Source organism: Schistocerca serialis, chromosome 9 (assembly GCF_023864345.2).
Source record: "Schistocerca serialis cubense isolate TAMUIC-IGC-003099 chromosome 9, iqSchSeri2.2, whole genome shotgun sequence".
Lineage (NCBI taxonomy): Eukaryota > Metazoa > Arthropoda > Insecta > Orthoptera > Acrididae > Schistocerca > Schistocerca serialis.
The window spans coordinates 107,735,963-107,755,743 of NC_064646.1; the positions used below are offsets into that span (position 1 = coordinate 107,735,963).

Here is a 19,781-nt window from a genome sequence, read left to right on the forward strand (position 1 = left end):
TCAGCTGTCTATTTCTTATTTGTCTAACGACGTGTTTTTTACGTTCAGCATTACAGAATGTTGTAAATTTAGGAAACATGTGACCTAAGAAACGGTGTATATTACAGTGTGAAAAGTCAAAATGAAATTAGCAAATAAAAAAAAAATCCGCCCCAAACCAGGATCGAACCCTCGACCTCCTGTATGCTAACCCAAAACTCTATCCACTACACCAACTATACAGCTCAAATAACGTCTACTAACAGAGATAGTTACCATACATATATGGTTACATTGTTGCTAGATTGCCACATTTTAAAGTTCTTTTTCTGCCGGATGTACTCGCCAGACGAAATTTTGTAAGAGATATTTCTTTATCGTTGGCGTGTGAGGAGTCCCGCTGCGAAGCCCGAGTGCGCGAATTTCGCTTCAGCTTGTTTAGCTGATACTGGGCTATGTCTACCTGGTAACATTGTTTTCCTTGTGGAGCCCAGTAAGACCACTATAGATATAAACCGCGTTCCATTGTATAGTGATGTGGTAGATTGCATTACTGTAGCTGCCATTATATGATCATCTAGAGCGTTCCACTGTCTGTTCAATACGGCAAATTTTCTATGTAATAGTATCTAAGTACAAAATCCGATCACACTGGTTCACACATACCCAAGAGTAAAAGTTATTTCGATCTGTAATTGTTTAGCTCAGTGTAATATGCGGTATTATTGTTTTACTTATTTGTCGTTCACATATACCATCTATTGCTTGCCATCGTTTTGTGCTTTCTAGTAGTAAGATAATACGTGTGAAATGACAGTCGTGTATTGCTCACGTCCGAATAGCAGTAATTAAAATAGTATTTCAGTCACTCTTCACATACTGATTATAAGCATAATGATATCTTGCACAAAGGAGTACATCTGAAATATTAAAGGAAAGTAAATAAGCCAAATAGTAACGAAGACAATAATTAGTTTCTTTATTATTGTATAGTTTCTGGAAAATCAATGTTCCCATTTCAAGTTTGTAGACATCAGATTACAACCAAATAATTCGTAAACAAAAAACATTAATGTTATTACTGTATGATAAAATAATTTTAACACTTTCAAATAATACATTATACCTGTATAATGGAATTTATCACTTGAGAACACTAAAGTCATGTCAGTAAAGTTTAGACGTTGGCTGTCTGACGTCCTGGTAGAGGGAACAGATTTCATGAAACTGTCTATGAATGGAGCCAAGAGATCTGGATAATCGGCAACAGCCATTTTCTGGAGGACACAATTCCAGAAAGTTTCGTATTAACACAGCTACATGTGCTAGTCCTCTCGTCACGATTCAGGAGTTAAAGATCCTGCAGGATCACACCATTAACTGCCTTTACGAAACTGGTTTATGTCAGTTTCAACAAGTGTTATTCCAAGAAGGTGATGTTGTCGCCTGTTGAATAAGGACATTAGCAATTTTCTAGATGCATTAAATATCTGCTCCATGCACCGCACTAGGAAAACTTGTTTTCACTCAAAAGAACACTGTACAAGAGTTCTTCCTTTGCAGAATTTAAGTATAAAGTGTTGGTACTATACTTATCACCCACATGACAAACACAGTCTACTTCTGAACAACAGAAACAAAAAATGTTTAGTAGTCACTATTGTTCATTTTCGTGTTTTATTGGTTGTTGGAAAAATTTTCCGGCGTGCTGCTTTCAACATAAAGCTAATCTCGATTGTTCATATAGATTTATTATACAAACCTTTTCTTAAACGCTCAGCATCTCCTGTTTTTCGGCGGACAGGAATAATCTTTAAACTGACACTTCCGCGGTAACGTATGGTGAATATGCCTGAGCACCTAGGTCCCAAACAGTTTCAGAATACCTGAAGACATCGCAACAATGTTTTCCATGAGTATCGGTAGTCGAATTGTTATTTTCTGCGTGATGTAAGCTCTTAATATTTTTGACTAAATTGATACTGAAAGAACCATACATTTCTTAATGTTTCTTTTAGAGCCGACTGTGATTTTAAGGAAACTACTACAAGAAATACGCCAGTTGTCACAGAGAAACATTTTGAGGAATGAGGAGGGGGCATTTAGATATCTGAAAACGTACTAATATCACAGTGCTACTTTTCCTGCTTTGCAGTCGTAAAAGATGACGGATGCCAGGTATTTCCCCATATACTTCAGCTACAGATATTAGCTACTCACTAGACAGGAAATTGTAGTTATTATTTCCGATGTTGGAAGAGATGAGATGACAGGTGATAGACAGTGATGATGAATGTCACCAACACTAGTCAATACTAATGCTGAGAAATTTAGAAGAAACAAGAGGCGTACAAGTGCAAAATGATAGGACAAAAATAATTAAGCGTATAGGTGTTTATGTCAGCATACTCGGAAGAAGAGCTACAGTTTTTGACGTAGAGTGTTGTAATCGTGGGGAAATAAAACAAAAAGACCAAAATGATGGGCATTAGCAAATAATGAAGATTTCATTCAAAGTTACCGAACGGAAAACCCTTCGAACAACTGCAATCTCTTAGGTATTTGGCAAGCTTGTCGACAGAAAATGGAAACCATACGGAGGCTACAAGAATCAGAACATGTTTGGCTAGAAGAACTTTTGCGACGTTGAGAGATTTGTTTCCGACAAGAATTCTGGTGGAACTAAGTAGGACACATCACAGATTTTTTGTCTGGACTTTAGTATTCAATGGTTTTAAATCTTGGACACCCGAAACGAAAGTGAAAAACTACTTGGATACCTTGAAACGTGTGAAGAAAAATGCTAAAATAAAAGTGGATTGACAGAATGAGACAAGAAGTACTTCTAAGAATAAGGGAGGCAAAAATAATAAGATTAAGAAACACATTTTGGTGGTGTTAGTATCACCAACCACTTGCCTGCAATGAAGATTCGTCGAAGAAAAGGTAGCTGGGAACACATAGAGAAGAAGAAGAGAGTGCTCAAAGTGCAGGATGAGATTTGAAAACTTAAGCATACATCAGAAGATTAGGAAGGGACACAGGTGAACGAAGAATAGAGAATGTCCAGTCGATACCTAAGACAGAAAGATACACGCAGGAAGAACAATCGTTAGCAAGCATCGAATCAACGTATTGACATCATGTTAAAAGCCTTTAAAATTACAGAACTTGTTAGGGTGACATATAATGATTTTCAGTGTGCAGTCCTTAAGTACAAAGGCTATCTGGCAGTGAAAGGGTTCTTGGCATCTCAACAGAATCATCTTCATGAGACAGGACGTCAAAACAACTAGCGGTTTCACCGATGCTACAGTGTCTAGTGACACAGATCATTCTGCTCACGTGCCATAAAACTGTGTAACATGGCAGGACGATTGACTGTCCGTTCTCATTAGGGATATTAATCTGGGATTGTTACCCGTTTAAGTTAGCTGCAGATTATATTAATTTCCACATTCACGAGTATCAAATGGTTTTAACAAACATAGTTTAAATGAAGAAAGGGCAAAAAGATATGCAAACATACAGAAAAAATTACAGACGAAATTAGGAAAAGGCGACTAATATTCTGTGGACACCACCAAAAGGTGTGTTCTTTGAAACTGAGAAGAAATATTGGACAATTTAAAAAAAAATTGAAAAACAATTATTAATTCAGTTAGAAAAGTGCATGAAAATCTTAAAGAAACTGCCATAAATAAGCAATAAATAGAAGACAAAACAAAATTCAGTTATAAAATTAAGAAGCGGGAATTTTAAGAATATCAAGCTGTTCCATTAACCCAGGGAAGAAAGTGAATCTGCCTAGACATGACAGAAAATTGTGAACAGATTAAAGGGGTAACAGACAAATGCGTATAGGCAACTCAGCCATTACAAGGTCCATCTGACCTGTAACGAAAGAAGCTGAAACAGAGAGTGTAAAACTGGGTCAAAACTCTGAAATCCTAGAAATTTAACCTTGTAAGTTCCATTAACTCATATATGTTTCCATTCTCAGTGTCTTGTGAGATAGTTAAAAAATTACGTTACCTCTCTGAAAAAAGAGAAAACTTAAGTGCTTGAAAATACCCAAAGGTAAATTTGTAAACATTAGCTGTCTACAGTAAATTCATCTTCAAAATAATTGTAATCATGATACACAAGTCTTTCGTAACTGGTTCTGGTTATACATTCATCTTGAGAGCGATTTAATGTCCAGAATGATTAACTCGGTTGCTGTCCACAGACAATGACTCCACATGACTCTCGATGCTGCTGCCGTCCCATGCATATTATATTGTTCTGAAGACAGCTGTACAACTGAATACTGTTGCTCAGTAAAAGGAAATTACGATGTGGACTGACGTTTAAGTCCCGTTTCTGTGTCTAGTTGCTGCTATCGCTTGGACATGTTGTGTAAAACTACTCGTTAAGAATAATACTCAACAGTTCTCATTCGTGGAAAAATAAATGGTAACAGTAAAAATCGCAATTTATTTTCGTTCGACTGGAGATAACTAGTAAAGTTGTAATAAGCAGCGTTAGAGCAAGATTCCACACAGCATGAGGAGTCGGTGTAATACTGCAGGGAATCGGTGACTGACTGATATATTACAGTATAGCCACTGTGTAATACCATATTATAGCCACTGTGTAATACCATATCGTCCGCTGTTCGTGGTCTCGCGGTAGCGTTCTCGTTTCCCGAGCACGGGGTCCCGGATTCGATTCCCGGCGGGATCATGGATTTTTCCTGCCTCCAGATGACTGGGTGTTGTTGTGTCGTCTTCACCATCATCATTCATCCTCATCACGGTCGGAGGAAGGCAATGGCAAACCACCTCCATTAGGACCTTCCCTAGTAAAGCGGTGCGGGTCTCCCGCATCGTTCCCCTACGCTCTGTAAAGAAGCATGGTACTTCATTTCCATGTCAATACCATATCAGCCACAAGTCACTGCAGTCAGGTATCAGTCAGCATAATGCATATCTTATGGTATCACTACTGTGTCATACCATGAGGTATCAGTCACTGTAATGCATATCTTATGGTATAGCTGCTGTGTAACACCAGAACCTATCAGTACTGTAACGAAAATCTTGTGGCATAGCCGTTGTGTAACACCATGCGGTCACTGTGCCTTTGGTGTAAAATTACGGTATAGCTGCTGTGTAATACCACGAGGTTATGGTCACAGTATTGCACATGGTCGAAAAACGTTTATTATAACTGGAACCAACTGCCTCCAGTTGAATTAAAGTATAGCACGATTTGGACTATTACAGATTATTTTCATATCAGTTACAGTTGCTGTGATTCCAGCACGTAGTAATGATTTCTTAATTTATGGAAAACTTTGTTTCTGTGTCTTCAGTGTATCTGAAAATAGTGCGACCTGTCGATTTAACGAGTGATCTGTATAGTCCTGGCAATTCCTTTGATTCAGTAGTAAACAACGTCATCGACAACGTTATCGCTCTTTCGTATGGATTACTTCTTTCAGCTGCTGAGGAGCTGTTCGTAACGTCTACTATCCACGAGTGATTCGAACTGGTATAACGGAGCCCGCAACGTCAGAAGTGCACTCGAGTGGGTCGCCTCGCAGACCGCAGCAGTCGGAGCCTCTCCAGTCCAGTGGATCCGGAGCTGCCGCGGCCGCGCCGACGGCTGGGAGTCACCGCAAGCAGGTGTTGGCCGGCGGGCTGGACTACGCGGAGGCCCAGGCGACCGCGGCGAGTAGCGCGGGCAGCAGAGCCGCGGCGTGGCAGGGGCAGGGCGCGCCGTGCAGGCCGGAGAAGGCGGCGAGCGCCGCCAGCGCCAGGCGGCACCACACGTGCCCCCACCAGCTGCCCGCCGGCACCGCCGAATTCTTGCCGCGCTGCATCGCCGCCGGGTGCTCCCCTGCAACGGACCACCACCAAACACATTCACATTATGACCCACAAGATAACCAGAAAAGAGGTTTGAATCGGATTATCACCAAGAAGATTGATTTGACATCTTCCACAAATTAAACAGGAATAGAGTTAGAATCTGACTGACGTCAGGTAAAGTGGAAGGTCCCCTCAAGGTTCAGCTGTGGGTTCATTGCTTTTCTTCAGGTGCAAGGTGATTCAGTAGCCCATACCTATGCGTTATGCAGCCCGCAACACCTTCAAATAGTACATGCACGACTTTCATATTTTCTCACTTGCTATGAGCAAACTACACTGAAGCGCCAAAGAAACTGTTACGTGCATTCATATGTTAACAGGCAGAATACGGCGCTGCGGAAGATAATGCCAATACAGTGTGTTACAAAAAGGTACGGCCAAACTTTCAGGATACATTCCTCACAGACAAAGAAAGAAAATATGTTATGTGGACATGTGTCCGGAAACGCTTACTTTCCATGTTAGAGCTCATTTTATTACTTCTCTTAAAATCACATTAATCATGGAATGGAAACACACAGCAACAGAACGTACCAGCGTGACTTAAAACACTTTGTTACAGGAAATGTTCAAAATGTCCTCCGTTAGCGAGGATACATGCATCCACCCTCCGTCGCATGGAATCCCTGATGCGCTGATGTAGCCCTGGAGAATGGCGTATTGTATCACAGCCGTCCACAATACGAGCACGAAGACTGTCTACATTTGGTACCGGGGTTGCGTAGACAAGAGCTTTAAAATGCCCCCATAAATGAAGTCAAGAGGGATGAGGTCAGGAGAGCGTGGAGGCCATGGAATTGGTCCGCCTCTACCAATCCATCGAATCTGTTGTTGAGAAGCGTACGAACACTTCGACTGAAATGTGCAGGAGCTCCATCGTGCATCAACCACATGTTGTGTCGTACTTGTAAAGGCACATGTTCTAGCAGCACAGGTAGAGTAACTCGTATGAAATCATGATAACGTGCTCCATTGAGCGTAGGTGGAAGAACATGGGGCCCAATCAAGACATCACCAACAATGCCTGCCCAAACGTTCACAGAAAATCTGTGTTGATGTCGTGATTGCACAATTGCGTGCGGATTCTCGTCAGCCCACACATGTTGATTGTGAAAATTTACAATTTGATCACGTTGGAATGAAGCCTCATCCGTAAAGAGAACATTTGCACTGAAATGAGGATTGACATATTGTTGGATGAACCATTTTCAAAATGTACCCGTGGAGGCCAATCAGCTGCTTATAGTGCCTGTACACGCTGTACATGGTACGGAAACAACTGGTTCTCCCGTAGCACTCTCCATACAGAGACGTGGTCAACGTTACCTTGTACAGCAGCAACTTCTCTGACGCTGACACTAGGGTTATCGTCAAGTGCACGAAGAATTGCCTCGTCCATTGCAGGTGTCCTCGTCGTTCTAGGTCTTCCCCAGTCGCGAGTCAGAGGCTGGAATGTTTCGTGCTCCCTAAGACGCCGATCAATTGCTTCGAGCGTCTTCCAGTCCGGACACCTTCGTTCTGGAAATCTGTCTCGATACAAACGTACCGCACCACGGCTATTGCCCCGTGCTAATCCATACATCAAATGGGCATCTGCCAACCCCGTATTTGTAAACATTGCACTGACTGCAAAACCACGTTCGTGATGAACACTAACCTGTTGATGCTACGTACTGATGTGCTTGATGCTAGCAATGTAGAGCAATGAGTCGCATGTCAACACAAGCACCAGCGTCAACATTACCTTCCTTCAATTGGGCCAACTGGCGGTGAATCGAGGAAGTACAGTACATACTGAGAAAACTAAAATGAGCTCTAACATGGAAATTAAACGTTTCCGGACACATGTCCACATAACATCTTTTCTTTATTTGTGTGTGAGGAATGCTTCCTGAAAGTTTGGCCGTACCTTTTTGTAACACCCTATATAAGACAACAAGTCGTCACAAAAGTTTTCTGGGTACAGTACCGCGTCATAATGTAAAAACTGTTGCTCCTGGAGAAAAACCAACGTTTCGGCCACGATTGCAGCGGTCTTTTTCTGGGTCTAATGGTGCGTTCTAGCTATGCAGTGTCCTTATTATTTTGTTGTTAGTGTTCACTGCGCATGCCATTACGTCATAATTTTAAAAAGGTAGTTAGTTGGTCACTTAAGGAATAAGGAGATGGAACTTTATTTGAATAGGTTATTGTGATGGAGGGAGAACGTGACCCCTGTTGTCTATTGGCTCTTGTGTTATGTACCGTGATTGGTGGTCACCGTCGATTGAAAAGTTTGCTGCTGTTTACCAACTGCTGGACATCGGCCGCGCGGCGGCAGTTACTCGCCGGTAGTGCTCGTGCCTCGTGTTGACAGTGTGGTCTGTTGGGCTCTGATTGCTGGCAGCCAAGATAGGGAAAGCCTGAGTCCATCCTCCCTGTTCATGTTGTTAGGGTGTTTAAGTATTTCGATGGCCTCTCTGATTTTGTGTTTCGTCATAATTGGCTGCTTGGCCAAAACACAGGCTTCGCTGAATTTTATTTATTTTCTGCAGTCTTGCTGGTGTTCTGCCATTGTGGATTTGTTGTGTTGCCCTAGACGAATGTAACTCTCGTGTTCCCGAATGCGCGTTGCTATTGCCCTACCAGTCTCGTCGATGTATGCCTCTCCACATTCGCATTCCGCCTTGTAAACTCCTGCAGTGTGTAATGCATCCACCTTGTCCTTAGTGGAGCCTAGCACGTCCTGGATCATACGGCCACAATAGAAGACAGGCTGCAACCCAACGCGGCGAAGGTGTTTGCCTATACGGTCAGTAACGTTTTTCATATAAGGTAAGCGCACTGTTGGCTGCAGTTTGTCTATTTCTTGTTTATCTTTCTTGCTTGTGTTCGTCAACAAGGCTGTGTTTATCGACTTATGCCTGTAGCCATTGGCTAGAAACGTTGTGCGTAACCTTTTAAGTTCAGGTGTGATGTTTTAAGCATCACTTAGGCACTGTGCACGGATTGCCAAAGAATGGATGACAGAGTTCTTCTGCGCTGGGTGGTGGTAGGATTGGGCGTGCAGATACCTGTCTGTATGTGCAGGCTTGCGATATACTCTGTGCCCTGTACACTTCGACGCTGATTTATACCCAGAAAACTTTTATGTCGACTGACTCTGGCCGCGGAAGCCTACGCAATTAAGACAACAAGTGTCTGGCGAAGCTGTTACATCGGTTACTGCTGCTACAACGGCAGGTTATCAAGATTTAAGTGTGGTTGCAAGTGCTTTTATCGTCATCGCACCAGCGATGTGACATAGCATGTCCGAGGAAGCCATGAAGAAGGAACTTCCCCGTGCGATGGTTTCACGAGTGTACCATGAATATCATAAATGCCGTAAAACATCAATTCTCCGACAGCGCTGTAGACGGAAAAAGATTCTGCAAGACAGGGACCAACATAGGCAGAAGAGAATTGTTCAACGTGACAGAAGAGCATCTCTTCCTCAAATTGCTGCAGATTTCAATGCCGGGCCATCATCAAGTGTCAACGTGCGAACCATTCAACGAAAAATCATCGATATGGGCTTCGGAGCTAAAGGCCCATTTGTCTACCCTTGAACACTGTATGGCACAAAGCTTTATGCCTTTCCTGGGCCCGTTAGCACTGACAATGGACTGTTGAAGACTGGAAACAAGTTGCCTGGTTGGACGAGTCTTGTTGCAAATTGTACATAGTGGATTGATGCGTGCGGATATGGAGAAGCGTCATGAATTCATGGAACCTGCATGTTAGCAGGGCACTGTTAAAGCAGGTGGAAGCTCTGTGATGGTGTGGGGAGTGTGCTGTTACAATGATATGGGACCCCTGAAACGTCTAGATACGACTCTGGAAGGTGACACGTACGTAAGCATCCTGTCTGATCACCTGCATCCATTCATGTGCATTGCGCTTTCCGATGAACTTGGACAATTCCAGAAGGACAATGCGACATCCCACAAGTCCATAATTGCTACAGAGTGGCTCCGGGAACACTCTATTGAGTTTAAACACTTCCTCTGCCCACCAAGCTTTCCATAAATGAACATTGTTGAGTATATCTGGAAAGCCTTGCCACATGCTGTCCAGAAGCAATCTCCACCCCCTCGTCCTCTTACGGATTTATGGACAGCCCTGCAGGATTCATGGTGTCAGTTTCCTCCAGCATTACTTCCGACGTTAGCGGAGTCGATGCGACGTCGTGTTGCAGCACTTCTGCGTGCTCGCAGGGCCCTACAAGGCATTAGGCAAGTGTACCAGTTTCTTTGGCTCTTCAGTGTATTAGTCCTGGAGAAAAAATGAAGAGGACATTTTTTATGAAATTTAATGCAGTTAATGTTTTACTGGGACACTTCTTCGGTAGAGACCTCAGTTTTCGAATTACTCATGAAAAATGTGCAAAAATTACCTTCAAACGCGTTTTTCTTGGGTAACTCAAAAACTACGGCCTCCAACGAAAATGTATCCCAGTACAAAATTTAACAACATTAAAGTTTCTACAGAAAAGTCCTGTTTACTTTTTCTGTAAGTCTAATAGTTGACACGTGGTGAGCTAGAGAATACGGAAACATCGCGAGTTGTTCTTGAAATCGTCGGTGATTGCATCAGACACACAGTTAGGGAGAGCTGAATCACCCTTGATATTTTGTGACATAGACATGATTAGATGTCAGCGTAACTTCATACTTGTACAAGCTATTGGTGGGGACAAAAATTACTGGAGTTGCAGTTCTATGTAACAGGTAGAAAGCCCATACTGTACGTTAGTGTTTTTCATGTTTAGTGTTATTCCCAGGGGTCTTAGGATATATAACGGACGTGAACAGTGTCACGTGTAGAGTGATCTCGTGGGGAACATAGAGGTGACTCACCCACATGTGAGACAGCGTTATCAGCACTTGATAGACTTTGTAAGGGGACTAAATGTAGCTCTCTGTTAGGCTGGCTGGTCGAAAGGTCAAAATGCAGATTTCTGGAGCATTCAGATGTGACAGTGGCCGATGCTGGACTGCATGTGAATGAAAGGGAGGCATACTAGTCGTCAAGTTCCTGGAAGGCCACATCTGATCTCCACAAAGCTAGATCGCCGCATTGTGCGCCAAACACTTTACAATCCCTTGACATGTGCGTCTGCTATACGAGAATATATAATGGATTCCCCACATTATTCTGTAACATCCAGCACCATACCTATGCGTAAGGTCTCGTAAAAACCGTAACACAAACGGCTATTTTGATAATGGTGGCATGGCTCGGAAGCTTTAATTGGTGTGAATGGCGTCGCGATGGATCGCGGTTCTGCACTACTCTGGTTGACAATCGTCGGTGACTTTGGCGGCGAGATGGGGAGCATTTCCGTTCTTCCAAGGTTTTACAGAGGCTCAGCGGTGTTACTTCTGACGTCATGGTGTAGGGACCCATCGCATACGACTTGAAGTCACAGCTGTTAATTATTGAGGGAACTCTGTGAGCCGGCCCCTGTGCCCGAGAGGCTCTAGGCCCTTCAGTCCGGAACCTCGGTGCTGCTACGGTCGTAAATTCGAATCCTGCCTCGGGCATGGATGTGTGTGATGTCATTAGATTAGTTAGGTTTAAGTAGTTCTAAGTCTAGAGGATTGATGACCTCAGATGTTAAGTCCCATAGTGCTGAAAGCTATTTGAACCATTTGAACTCTGTCAGTATAATAGTGCATCACGACTACCCTGCATCCTCAGGTGTTACATCTTATGCAACAATATCGTGAAGCCATCTTTCAACAGAACAATGCTTGTCAAGACATCTTACATATTTCTGCGATCTCTATGCGTGATGTTAAGATGATGTTGAAGTACACAGGTCTGTCCACGACTGAGTATGCGTGGTACCAGCTCGGATATCAACCGCGACCGAGTTCCAGTGTTTAGGATATAAGGGACCAGTTACAACACTTGTTAGCCAGTTCGCCTTTTAAGATGAGACGATGGCTTTGTGACGCCCTTCTCAATCGATTAAACGCACACACCGAGACCAGAAGCGTGCAATGTCGTACTGACTATTGACCTTCTACTGATGAGTGCCTTGTAAATTGGCTTGTAATCACTGAAAAAGCATCACTTAACGTCTCACACAGTGATATTTTATTTCGTTTCCTCTCCTTCTTCTAAGTGAGTCACTTCTTTTTGTAGAGCAGTGTATATCAATGATCTGCCAGATCTCTCGAAATATTTTCATTTCACTGATGACACAAGAGTTATCGCAAAAGATATGGAGCGCAATATCAGTAATGTAGTGACAGGATTGTCCGTTACAAATGCACGCTGCGATCAGACAACAGATTAACGCTTATCTGCAAAAAACACGTTTGTGACACGGAACTCTTGTAGGGCGATGTTTTATTGTCTCAAGGTGGTCAAGCGAGCTGTAAAGTAGACCATTTTAAACTATTAAGTCAGAGTGTACACGGAATGTTGTTTCCGCTAGTTGGTCGTTCAAACTTCTTGTGCAGAAACTGAATGCCGCTATATTCACTATAAGAATGATCTCCACGATGACACTGAATGGTGAAGGCTGGTGTAATTCGATTACTTTCACGCTGTTGTCTCGTTTAGTGTTATAATGTTTTGGGGCCGCGCTGCGCAATCAATAAGAATATTCTTAGTCCAGAAAAGAGCCGTTAAGCGGATCTGTGGTGTCAGTTCGCGAACTTCGTACATCTCTTTGTTCAGCTCTCTCGAAATTCTAGCTCAACCGCCATTGCAATTGTATTCCGTCGATGGGTTTGTTTTCGACAATACTGACTTATTCAGAAGAATCTGCAACATTTGATCAGCGTGTCCCGATGGATGAACGATATGCACTTAGATAAAACACCGTTAACAATGGTAGTTAGTAGATCCTGCTAGTTCGATGAAATCTCTTCGTCCCAGGGCCGGTGAATACTATAGGACGCCTAGCGCCGCCGGGAAGCATGGCGAACCCTTTGTCTCCAACAATAGTAGTCCCCCATGGCGTGATCTGTCACCTCCAGACGTTTGGTTCAAAGATTTTGCAACACCTTGTCAATCAGTTTCAGTCAGTAGTCGAATCTTATTTCAGCACAGTTGAATGTCCCCCCTGTACTTAATTTCAGCCACACTTGACCATCATAGCTGTGACCACAAGGGAGACTATGCCTACAGCAGGAGAATAGTTCGAAGCATTCGACATTGTTCAAGGCAGCGAGTTGGCATAGTTGGGAGCTCCGTTTTTAAACTACGCTAGCCGGCAAATCAGGACCCATTTTCACACCTTCTACAAGAACAATGAATGCGTCGTCAGAGTCTCTCACAGCAGCATGGTTGAACAAATCTCTGATCTTTCCATCCATCGGATGCAAGTTGCTAAGGTTCCCAACACATTGAACGTTGTACCAGTATTATGTCTCCCGTAAAATCTGATCTCGACCCAACGCTGGAACCCCCAACATGCATGAAATCCCCGTCGCCACAACGCACCTTCCTCACATCTCCATACACCCCAAGTGGTGTTGTACGGCAACGTGAACGGCTTTCCCTTACCAGGCCAGGAAATATTCCCTGGCTACGGCACCCCCCCCCCCCCAATCCAACAATGAACAAACCTTCTCTTCAATTCCGAATAAATTGTGCTACAAACTCCTTCCTGAAAGCCTGAAATCCTACCTGCTTCCAGTATGCTGAGACTTGAAAATGTATAAATTCCATAATGCTCATAATTAAATGCTCCATCCGTAAAGTAGCCATAAATTTTTCCTCTCCTCTACAGACCTGCATCGTCCTATGCATTGTCTCATTGTCTCTTCAGCATACCGCGTCTTTAGCTGTGAAACAATCATGCTTTACTGGTGAGATCGGCTCAACGTTTAAGTGACAGATTCGTAAGCTATAATCACTACTAATAGAGTGTAATGCTGTATCTGATGTGTTCTGAGAGGGACTGCTTGGGAGTATAGGGGTTCGACAAAAGTATGAAGACACTAAAACTACAACGCATTACCATGCCTAACAAGAAGCAGGCAATCAAAGCAGCATCCAGACGTCACGGAATTGATAAATACAGGCCCCGTATGGTTTTTACAGGAAGCTTATATAATAATTCTAGTAAAATAGTGGCAACTTCAGGTAACGATGATGGAGGGGGATACCTATCAAACACCATTCTCTCCAAACTAGACAACGCACGCTCAATGACATTAAGATATGATGACTGTTGTGGCCAGGGGACGTGTGACAGGCCATCCAGTTCTAGACTGTACGGGTTGTGTGAACTAGAACTATGTCGTCTTGGAATACATTATCGAAATTGAGGAACAATTCTTGTACCATGTGACAGACGTGAACCACCAGAATGGTCGTATAGTCATAGGCAGTAATGCTAAACGCAGAGTAACCATATTCCTACGGAATACCACGGTACGTCTGCCGAAAGCCCCGCCATGTTTCAATCGTGGTACGTAAACGGGGCCAGAATTTGGAAACAGTGCGAAACAAGACTCATCGGACCAAATTACGTTCTTCCAGAGCTCCACAGCCCAGGATATATGGTTTCGGCACCATGGTTTCCTGTTATGGATACTTGCATCACTAGTAGGTTGTTCTGGGATTCTAGCTCGCACTTCATTTCCCAGCTTATGAAGATGTCCTCTTGTTGTCGTGGTGCTGTCGTGGTTCGCCAGGGCGACGTTCAGTTCTCCAGTGCCTTTTGCAGCTGTCGCATTCTTATTTTACGTCACGATCCTCTTCAATGACCGTCCACCACACAGAACACACTTTCGTCCACATTGTGACTTAGTGGATAACATTTTTCCGTTTTCCCTGCATGCATAAATACACGACTGGCCATTAAGATTGCTATACCAAGAAGAAATGCAGATGATAAACGGATTTTCATTGGACAAATATATTATACTAGAACTGACATGTATTTACATTTTCACGCAATTTGGGTGCATAGATCCCGAGAAATCAGAACCCAGAACAACCACCTCTGGCCGTAATAACGGCCTTGATACGCCTGGGCAGTGAGTCAGAGCTTGGATGGCTTGTACAGTTACCGCTGCCCATGTAGCTTCAACACGATACCACAGTACATCAAGAGTAGTGACTCGCGCATTGTGACGAGCCAATTGCTCGGCCACCATTGACCAGACGTTTTCAGTTGGTGAGAGATCTGGAGAACGTGCTGGCCAGGACAGCAGTCGAACATTTTCTATATTCAGAAAGGCCCGTACAGGACCTGCAACACGCGGTCGTGCATTATCCTGCTGAAATGTAGGGTTTCGCAGAGATCAAATGAAGGGTACAGCCACGGGCCGTAACACATCTGAAATGTAACGTCCACTGTTCAGAGTGCCGTCAATGCGAACAAGAGGTGACCGAGACGTGTAACCAATGGCACCCCATACCATCACGCTGGGTGATACGCCAGTATGGCGATGACGAATACACGCTTCCAATGTGCGTTCACCGCGTTGTCGCCAAACACGGATGCGACCTTCATGATGCTGTAAACAGAACCTGTATTCATCCGAAAAAATTACGTTTTACCATTCGTTCACCCACGTTCGTCGTTGAGTGCACCACCGCAGGCGCTCCTGTCTGTGAAGCAGTGTCAAGGGTAACCGCTGCCATGGTCGCCGAGCTGATAGCCCATAGTGCTGCAAACGTTGTCGAACTGTTCGTGCAGAGGGTTGTTGTCTTGGAAACGTCCCCATCTGTAGACTCAGGGGTCGAGACGTAGCTGCATGATCCGTTAGAGCCATGGGGATAAGGTGCCTGTCATCTCGGCTGCTAGTGATACGAGGCCGTTGGGATCCAGCATGGCGTTCCGTATCACCCTCCTGAACCCTCCGATTCCATATTCTGCAACCAGTCATTGGATCTCGACCACCGCGAGCAGCAATGTCGCGATACGATAAACCGCAATCGCGATAGGCTACAATCCAAAGTTTATCAAAGTGAGAAACGTGATTGTACGCATTTCTCGTCCTTACACGAGGCATCACAACAACGTTTCACCAGGCAACGCCGGTCGACAGCTGTTTGTGTATGAGAAATCGGTTGGAAACTTTCCTCATGTCAGCACGTTGTAGGTGTCGCCACCGGCGCCAAGCTTGTGTGAATGCTCTGAATATCTAATCATTTGCATATCACAGCATCTTCTTCCTGTCGATTAAATTTCGCGTCTGTAGCACGTCATCTTGTGATGTAGCAATTTTCATGGCAAGTAGGGTATATCTGAAACACGATGTCTCTTCGGATTTCACTCCGGTCTCGTGACAATGGCGGCAGTAGCTACACAATGAGGATACACATAACATTTGCCTTAAATTCACGCTAGTCGTGAGCGTTAGTTACGTTTGAGACTGGACTTGGTGTGCTGATGATAGTGAAGAATGCCTTCAAGGTGACGAAGATGCTATTATCAGCCGGCGGGAGTGGCCGAGCGGTTCTAGGCGCTACAGTCTGGACCTAAGTCGAAACAGGGACTTGGAGTAGACGAGATTCCGTCAGAACTACTGACAGCCTTGGGAGAGCCACCCATGACAAAACTGTTCGTCCTCGTGTGCAGGGTATATGAGACAGCTGAATTATCCTCAGAATTCAAGAAGAATGTAATAATTCCAATGCCAGAGAAAGCAGGTGCCGATAGGTCTCAATATTCTCGAACTATCAGTTTAATGGGTTAAGGTTGCAATATATTAACACGATTTCTTTACAGAAGAATAGAAAATCTGGTAGAAGCCGACTTCTGGGAAGATCAGTTTGGATTTAGGAAAATATAGTAACATGAGAAGCAATACTGACGCTACAACTTATCTTAGAAGTCAAGTTAAGAAAATGCAAACCTATATTTGTAGCATTTGTAGACTTACAGAAAGCTTTTGACAGTATTGATTTGAATGCTCTCTCTGTAATTCTGAAGATAGCAGGGCTAAAATACAGGGAACAATAGGATGTTTACAACTCTACGGAAACCAGACGACAGTTACAAGTCTCGAGGGGCATGAGAGAGAAGCAGTAATCGAGAAAGAATTGAGACACGGTTGTAGCCTATCCCTAATGTTATTCAATCGGCACTTTGAACAAACAGTGAATGAAACCAAAGAGAAAGTTGGAGTAGGAATTAAAGTACAGTGGGAAGGAATAAAAACTTAAAAATTGCCGATGATATTACAATTCTATGAGAGACAGCAAAGGACTGGAAAGAGCAGTTGAACGGAATAGGCAGGGTTTTGAAAGGAAGATATAAGATGCAAATCAACAAAAGCAAAAGAAGGAAATTTGAATGTGATCGAATTAAATCAGATGATGGCAAAGGGATTAGATTAGGAAACGAAACACATGGTAGTAGATGAGTTTTGCTATTTGGGAAGCAAAATAACTGATGATGGCTGAATTAGGAACGTTGTAAATTGTAGACTGGCAATGATAAGAAAAGCTATCTGACACTAAAGGAATTTGTTACATCTAATATAGATTCGGTTGTTATGAACTCTTTTCTGAAGGTATTTGTCTGGAGTGTAGCCATGTATGGAAGTGAAACATTCACGATAAGCAGTTTAGACAAGAAGAGAGTAGATGCTTTTGAAGAATCGTGCTACAGAGAAGGTACTGAACAGAAGTGGGGAGACAAGGAATTTGTGGCAAAACTTGACTAAGAGGAGGGATCAGTTGATAAGACACACCGATTTAATACTGGAATGAGTTGTTTGTCTGGGGAGGGGGAGGGAGGGGAGAGGGGATGGAGGGTTAGAAGGGGGATAGTAGAGGGAGACAAAGAGATTAATACAGTAAGCAGAAGGATGCAGTAGTTATCCGGGGTTGAAGAGGTGTGTACAGGAGAGAGTAGCATGGAGAGAAGCATCAAAACGGTCTTTGAACTGAATACACAACAACAGCAACAGACGAAGACAGGGATATGGGAAACAGAGTGTGTTGTTTGTAGCAGTTACGTAGATATAATCGGATTAGCTGAAGATGGGAAAAGGTAGGATGACGCAGTTATATCAAACAAAACAGATATAAGGTAGAAGAAAATTCCCAGATAAACAAGTGAAAGGAACTCTGAAACGTGACATGTTACTGTGAACTAACACGAAAGAGATGGCCGAGCGAACGTGATAGTAACCGCCAAACTGTCGGCAGCGTTCGGCGCCGCCAGACTTCTCGTCGCGGGCGGAAAGAACCGACTGTGTTCATCCCTTAAGAAGATTTGGGTCGGCCAGGCGTGGTGCTCCTAAACGCCGTCAGCCGCCCGCCGGGTCTAAATTGTGGCTTGTCCTTCGCTGCTCCTGAGCAAACTCGCCAGGCGACTTAAACCGGATTACGGATGCCGGAGCGGCTTCCCTCCATTAAGGGCACTTACTTAGCACTAGACCACCACCACCAGCAGCTGCAAGCATTGCCCTTGCTCCACACAACTGTGCAGTCCATGCAAATAATTTCAGACACTGTCGATTCTCACTAACTAAAGACGTTGAAAATGATCCGTCATATTCATTTCATACGTTTGTGTTATCTAGATGTGTTGTTTCCTGATTCTGATGCCTCTACCTTTCTGCGTGTGACGGAAGTTAAAATCGAGAGCTATGCGGTTCTTTTTCTGTTTTTCAATCATTGCATCTATGTTTTATTATCCTAATCCAGCTTCCCACGACATAATTGTGTATTCTGATTATGTCCGGTACAAGCACCGTGCCATTCTGGGCGGAGAGGTTTACCAGCAGGTACTTTGGTATGAGCGTTTACGCAAGGGTTTGGTATCAGGTAATAGTGGTCCCTGCCGTAATGCTATCCCCCAGTCTGCCTTCCGTTACAAGCGAGCACTGAACAATGGATTCGTCGGAAAAATTATTGATAATTTTGAAAATGTACCTTCACAGAGAAAATCTGCGAAGAAGCCCAAGATACCTGCAGGTAGGCAACCACTTGATACACCTCTGAGCTGAGTTGGCTTCTTGCCCTCACTTGGGAGTATTTCGGACGTTTTCTCTGTAAAAGGCATGTTTTTAAAATACTCAATAAATGTGGGTGGGTAACATCGAGGCTTTTATCGAACTGGGCGGTCATAGGGGGACCGTTTTCCCTTTTATGTGCGGTGATGGTAATGTCGCACCCCTCCATTATTACGCCAAAGGAGGACGTGAAACGGGAGTACTGCAAAAGCATAGGAACACTTTTGCTGCTTCGAAACTTGTTTCGATTTCGTTGAATGACTTTGACCGGTCTTTAGTGGTTCCACCCTTTATACCACAGCAAACACTGCTGTCGTACTGCGCTCCAAACGGCTGCGATCACGTTAGATTGTGAAACGCCTAACAGTCTCCTTAGAGAAGCGTCGAAACACTCGAGCGTGTCTGCAGTGTGAAAGATCTTCCTGTTGATCATCATGCAGCGAACAGTCGTCTTTGACCTTGAAATGTGTTGGAAACAACACCCCAGGGAACGGAGTGGTATCATTAATCCCTTTATTTTACAGGTCCCTCTTGATCACAGAAACTTCTACACTTGACTGTTACCGGTTTCGGTTACTGTCATCTTCAGATCACAAAATATTCTGGTGTAGTATCAATGTCAAACTAAACATGTAGGTACATACTAAGTGTGTTGCTACATTTTGTGTCTTTATTTTATTACGTAGTGGCCAGATACAGATTCTGAAATTAGTCATTTGAATTTTAATCATATTGAGGAACACAAGTAGACCCATATCGCAATATAGCGACAACGAAGACGACACTGAAGTTAAAGATAATCATCCGCAAGAATGAAGATGGAAGAAAGTGGGATATTGAAGTGCAGTGTAATGATGATTCACGTTTTAAGTTCTTTACGGAAATGGATACAGCGACGAGGAATACAACAGTACGCAGTTCACTT

General features: G+C 43.6%; 1 protein-coding gene across 1 annotated transcript in view; it reads right to left on the bottom strand.

Moving 5' to 3' along the window:
• Positions 1 to 5,671: 5,671 nt before the first annotated feature.
• The window catches only part of LOC126419403 (protein sidekick-2-like), a 942,205-nt gene continuing 928,095 nt past the window's right edge, over positions 5,672 to 19,781 (bottom strand). Inside the window, exon 6 of the mRNA XM_050086592.1 lies at positions 5,672 to 5,865. Coding sequence (XP_049942549.1) covers positions 5,672 to 5,865 — 194 coding nt within the window. The remainder of the gene's footprint in view (positions 5,866 to 19,781) is intronic.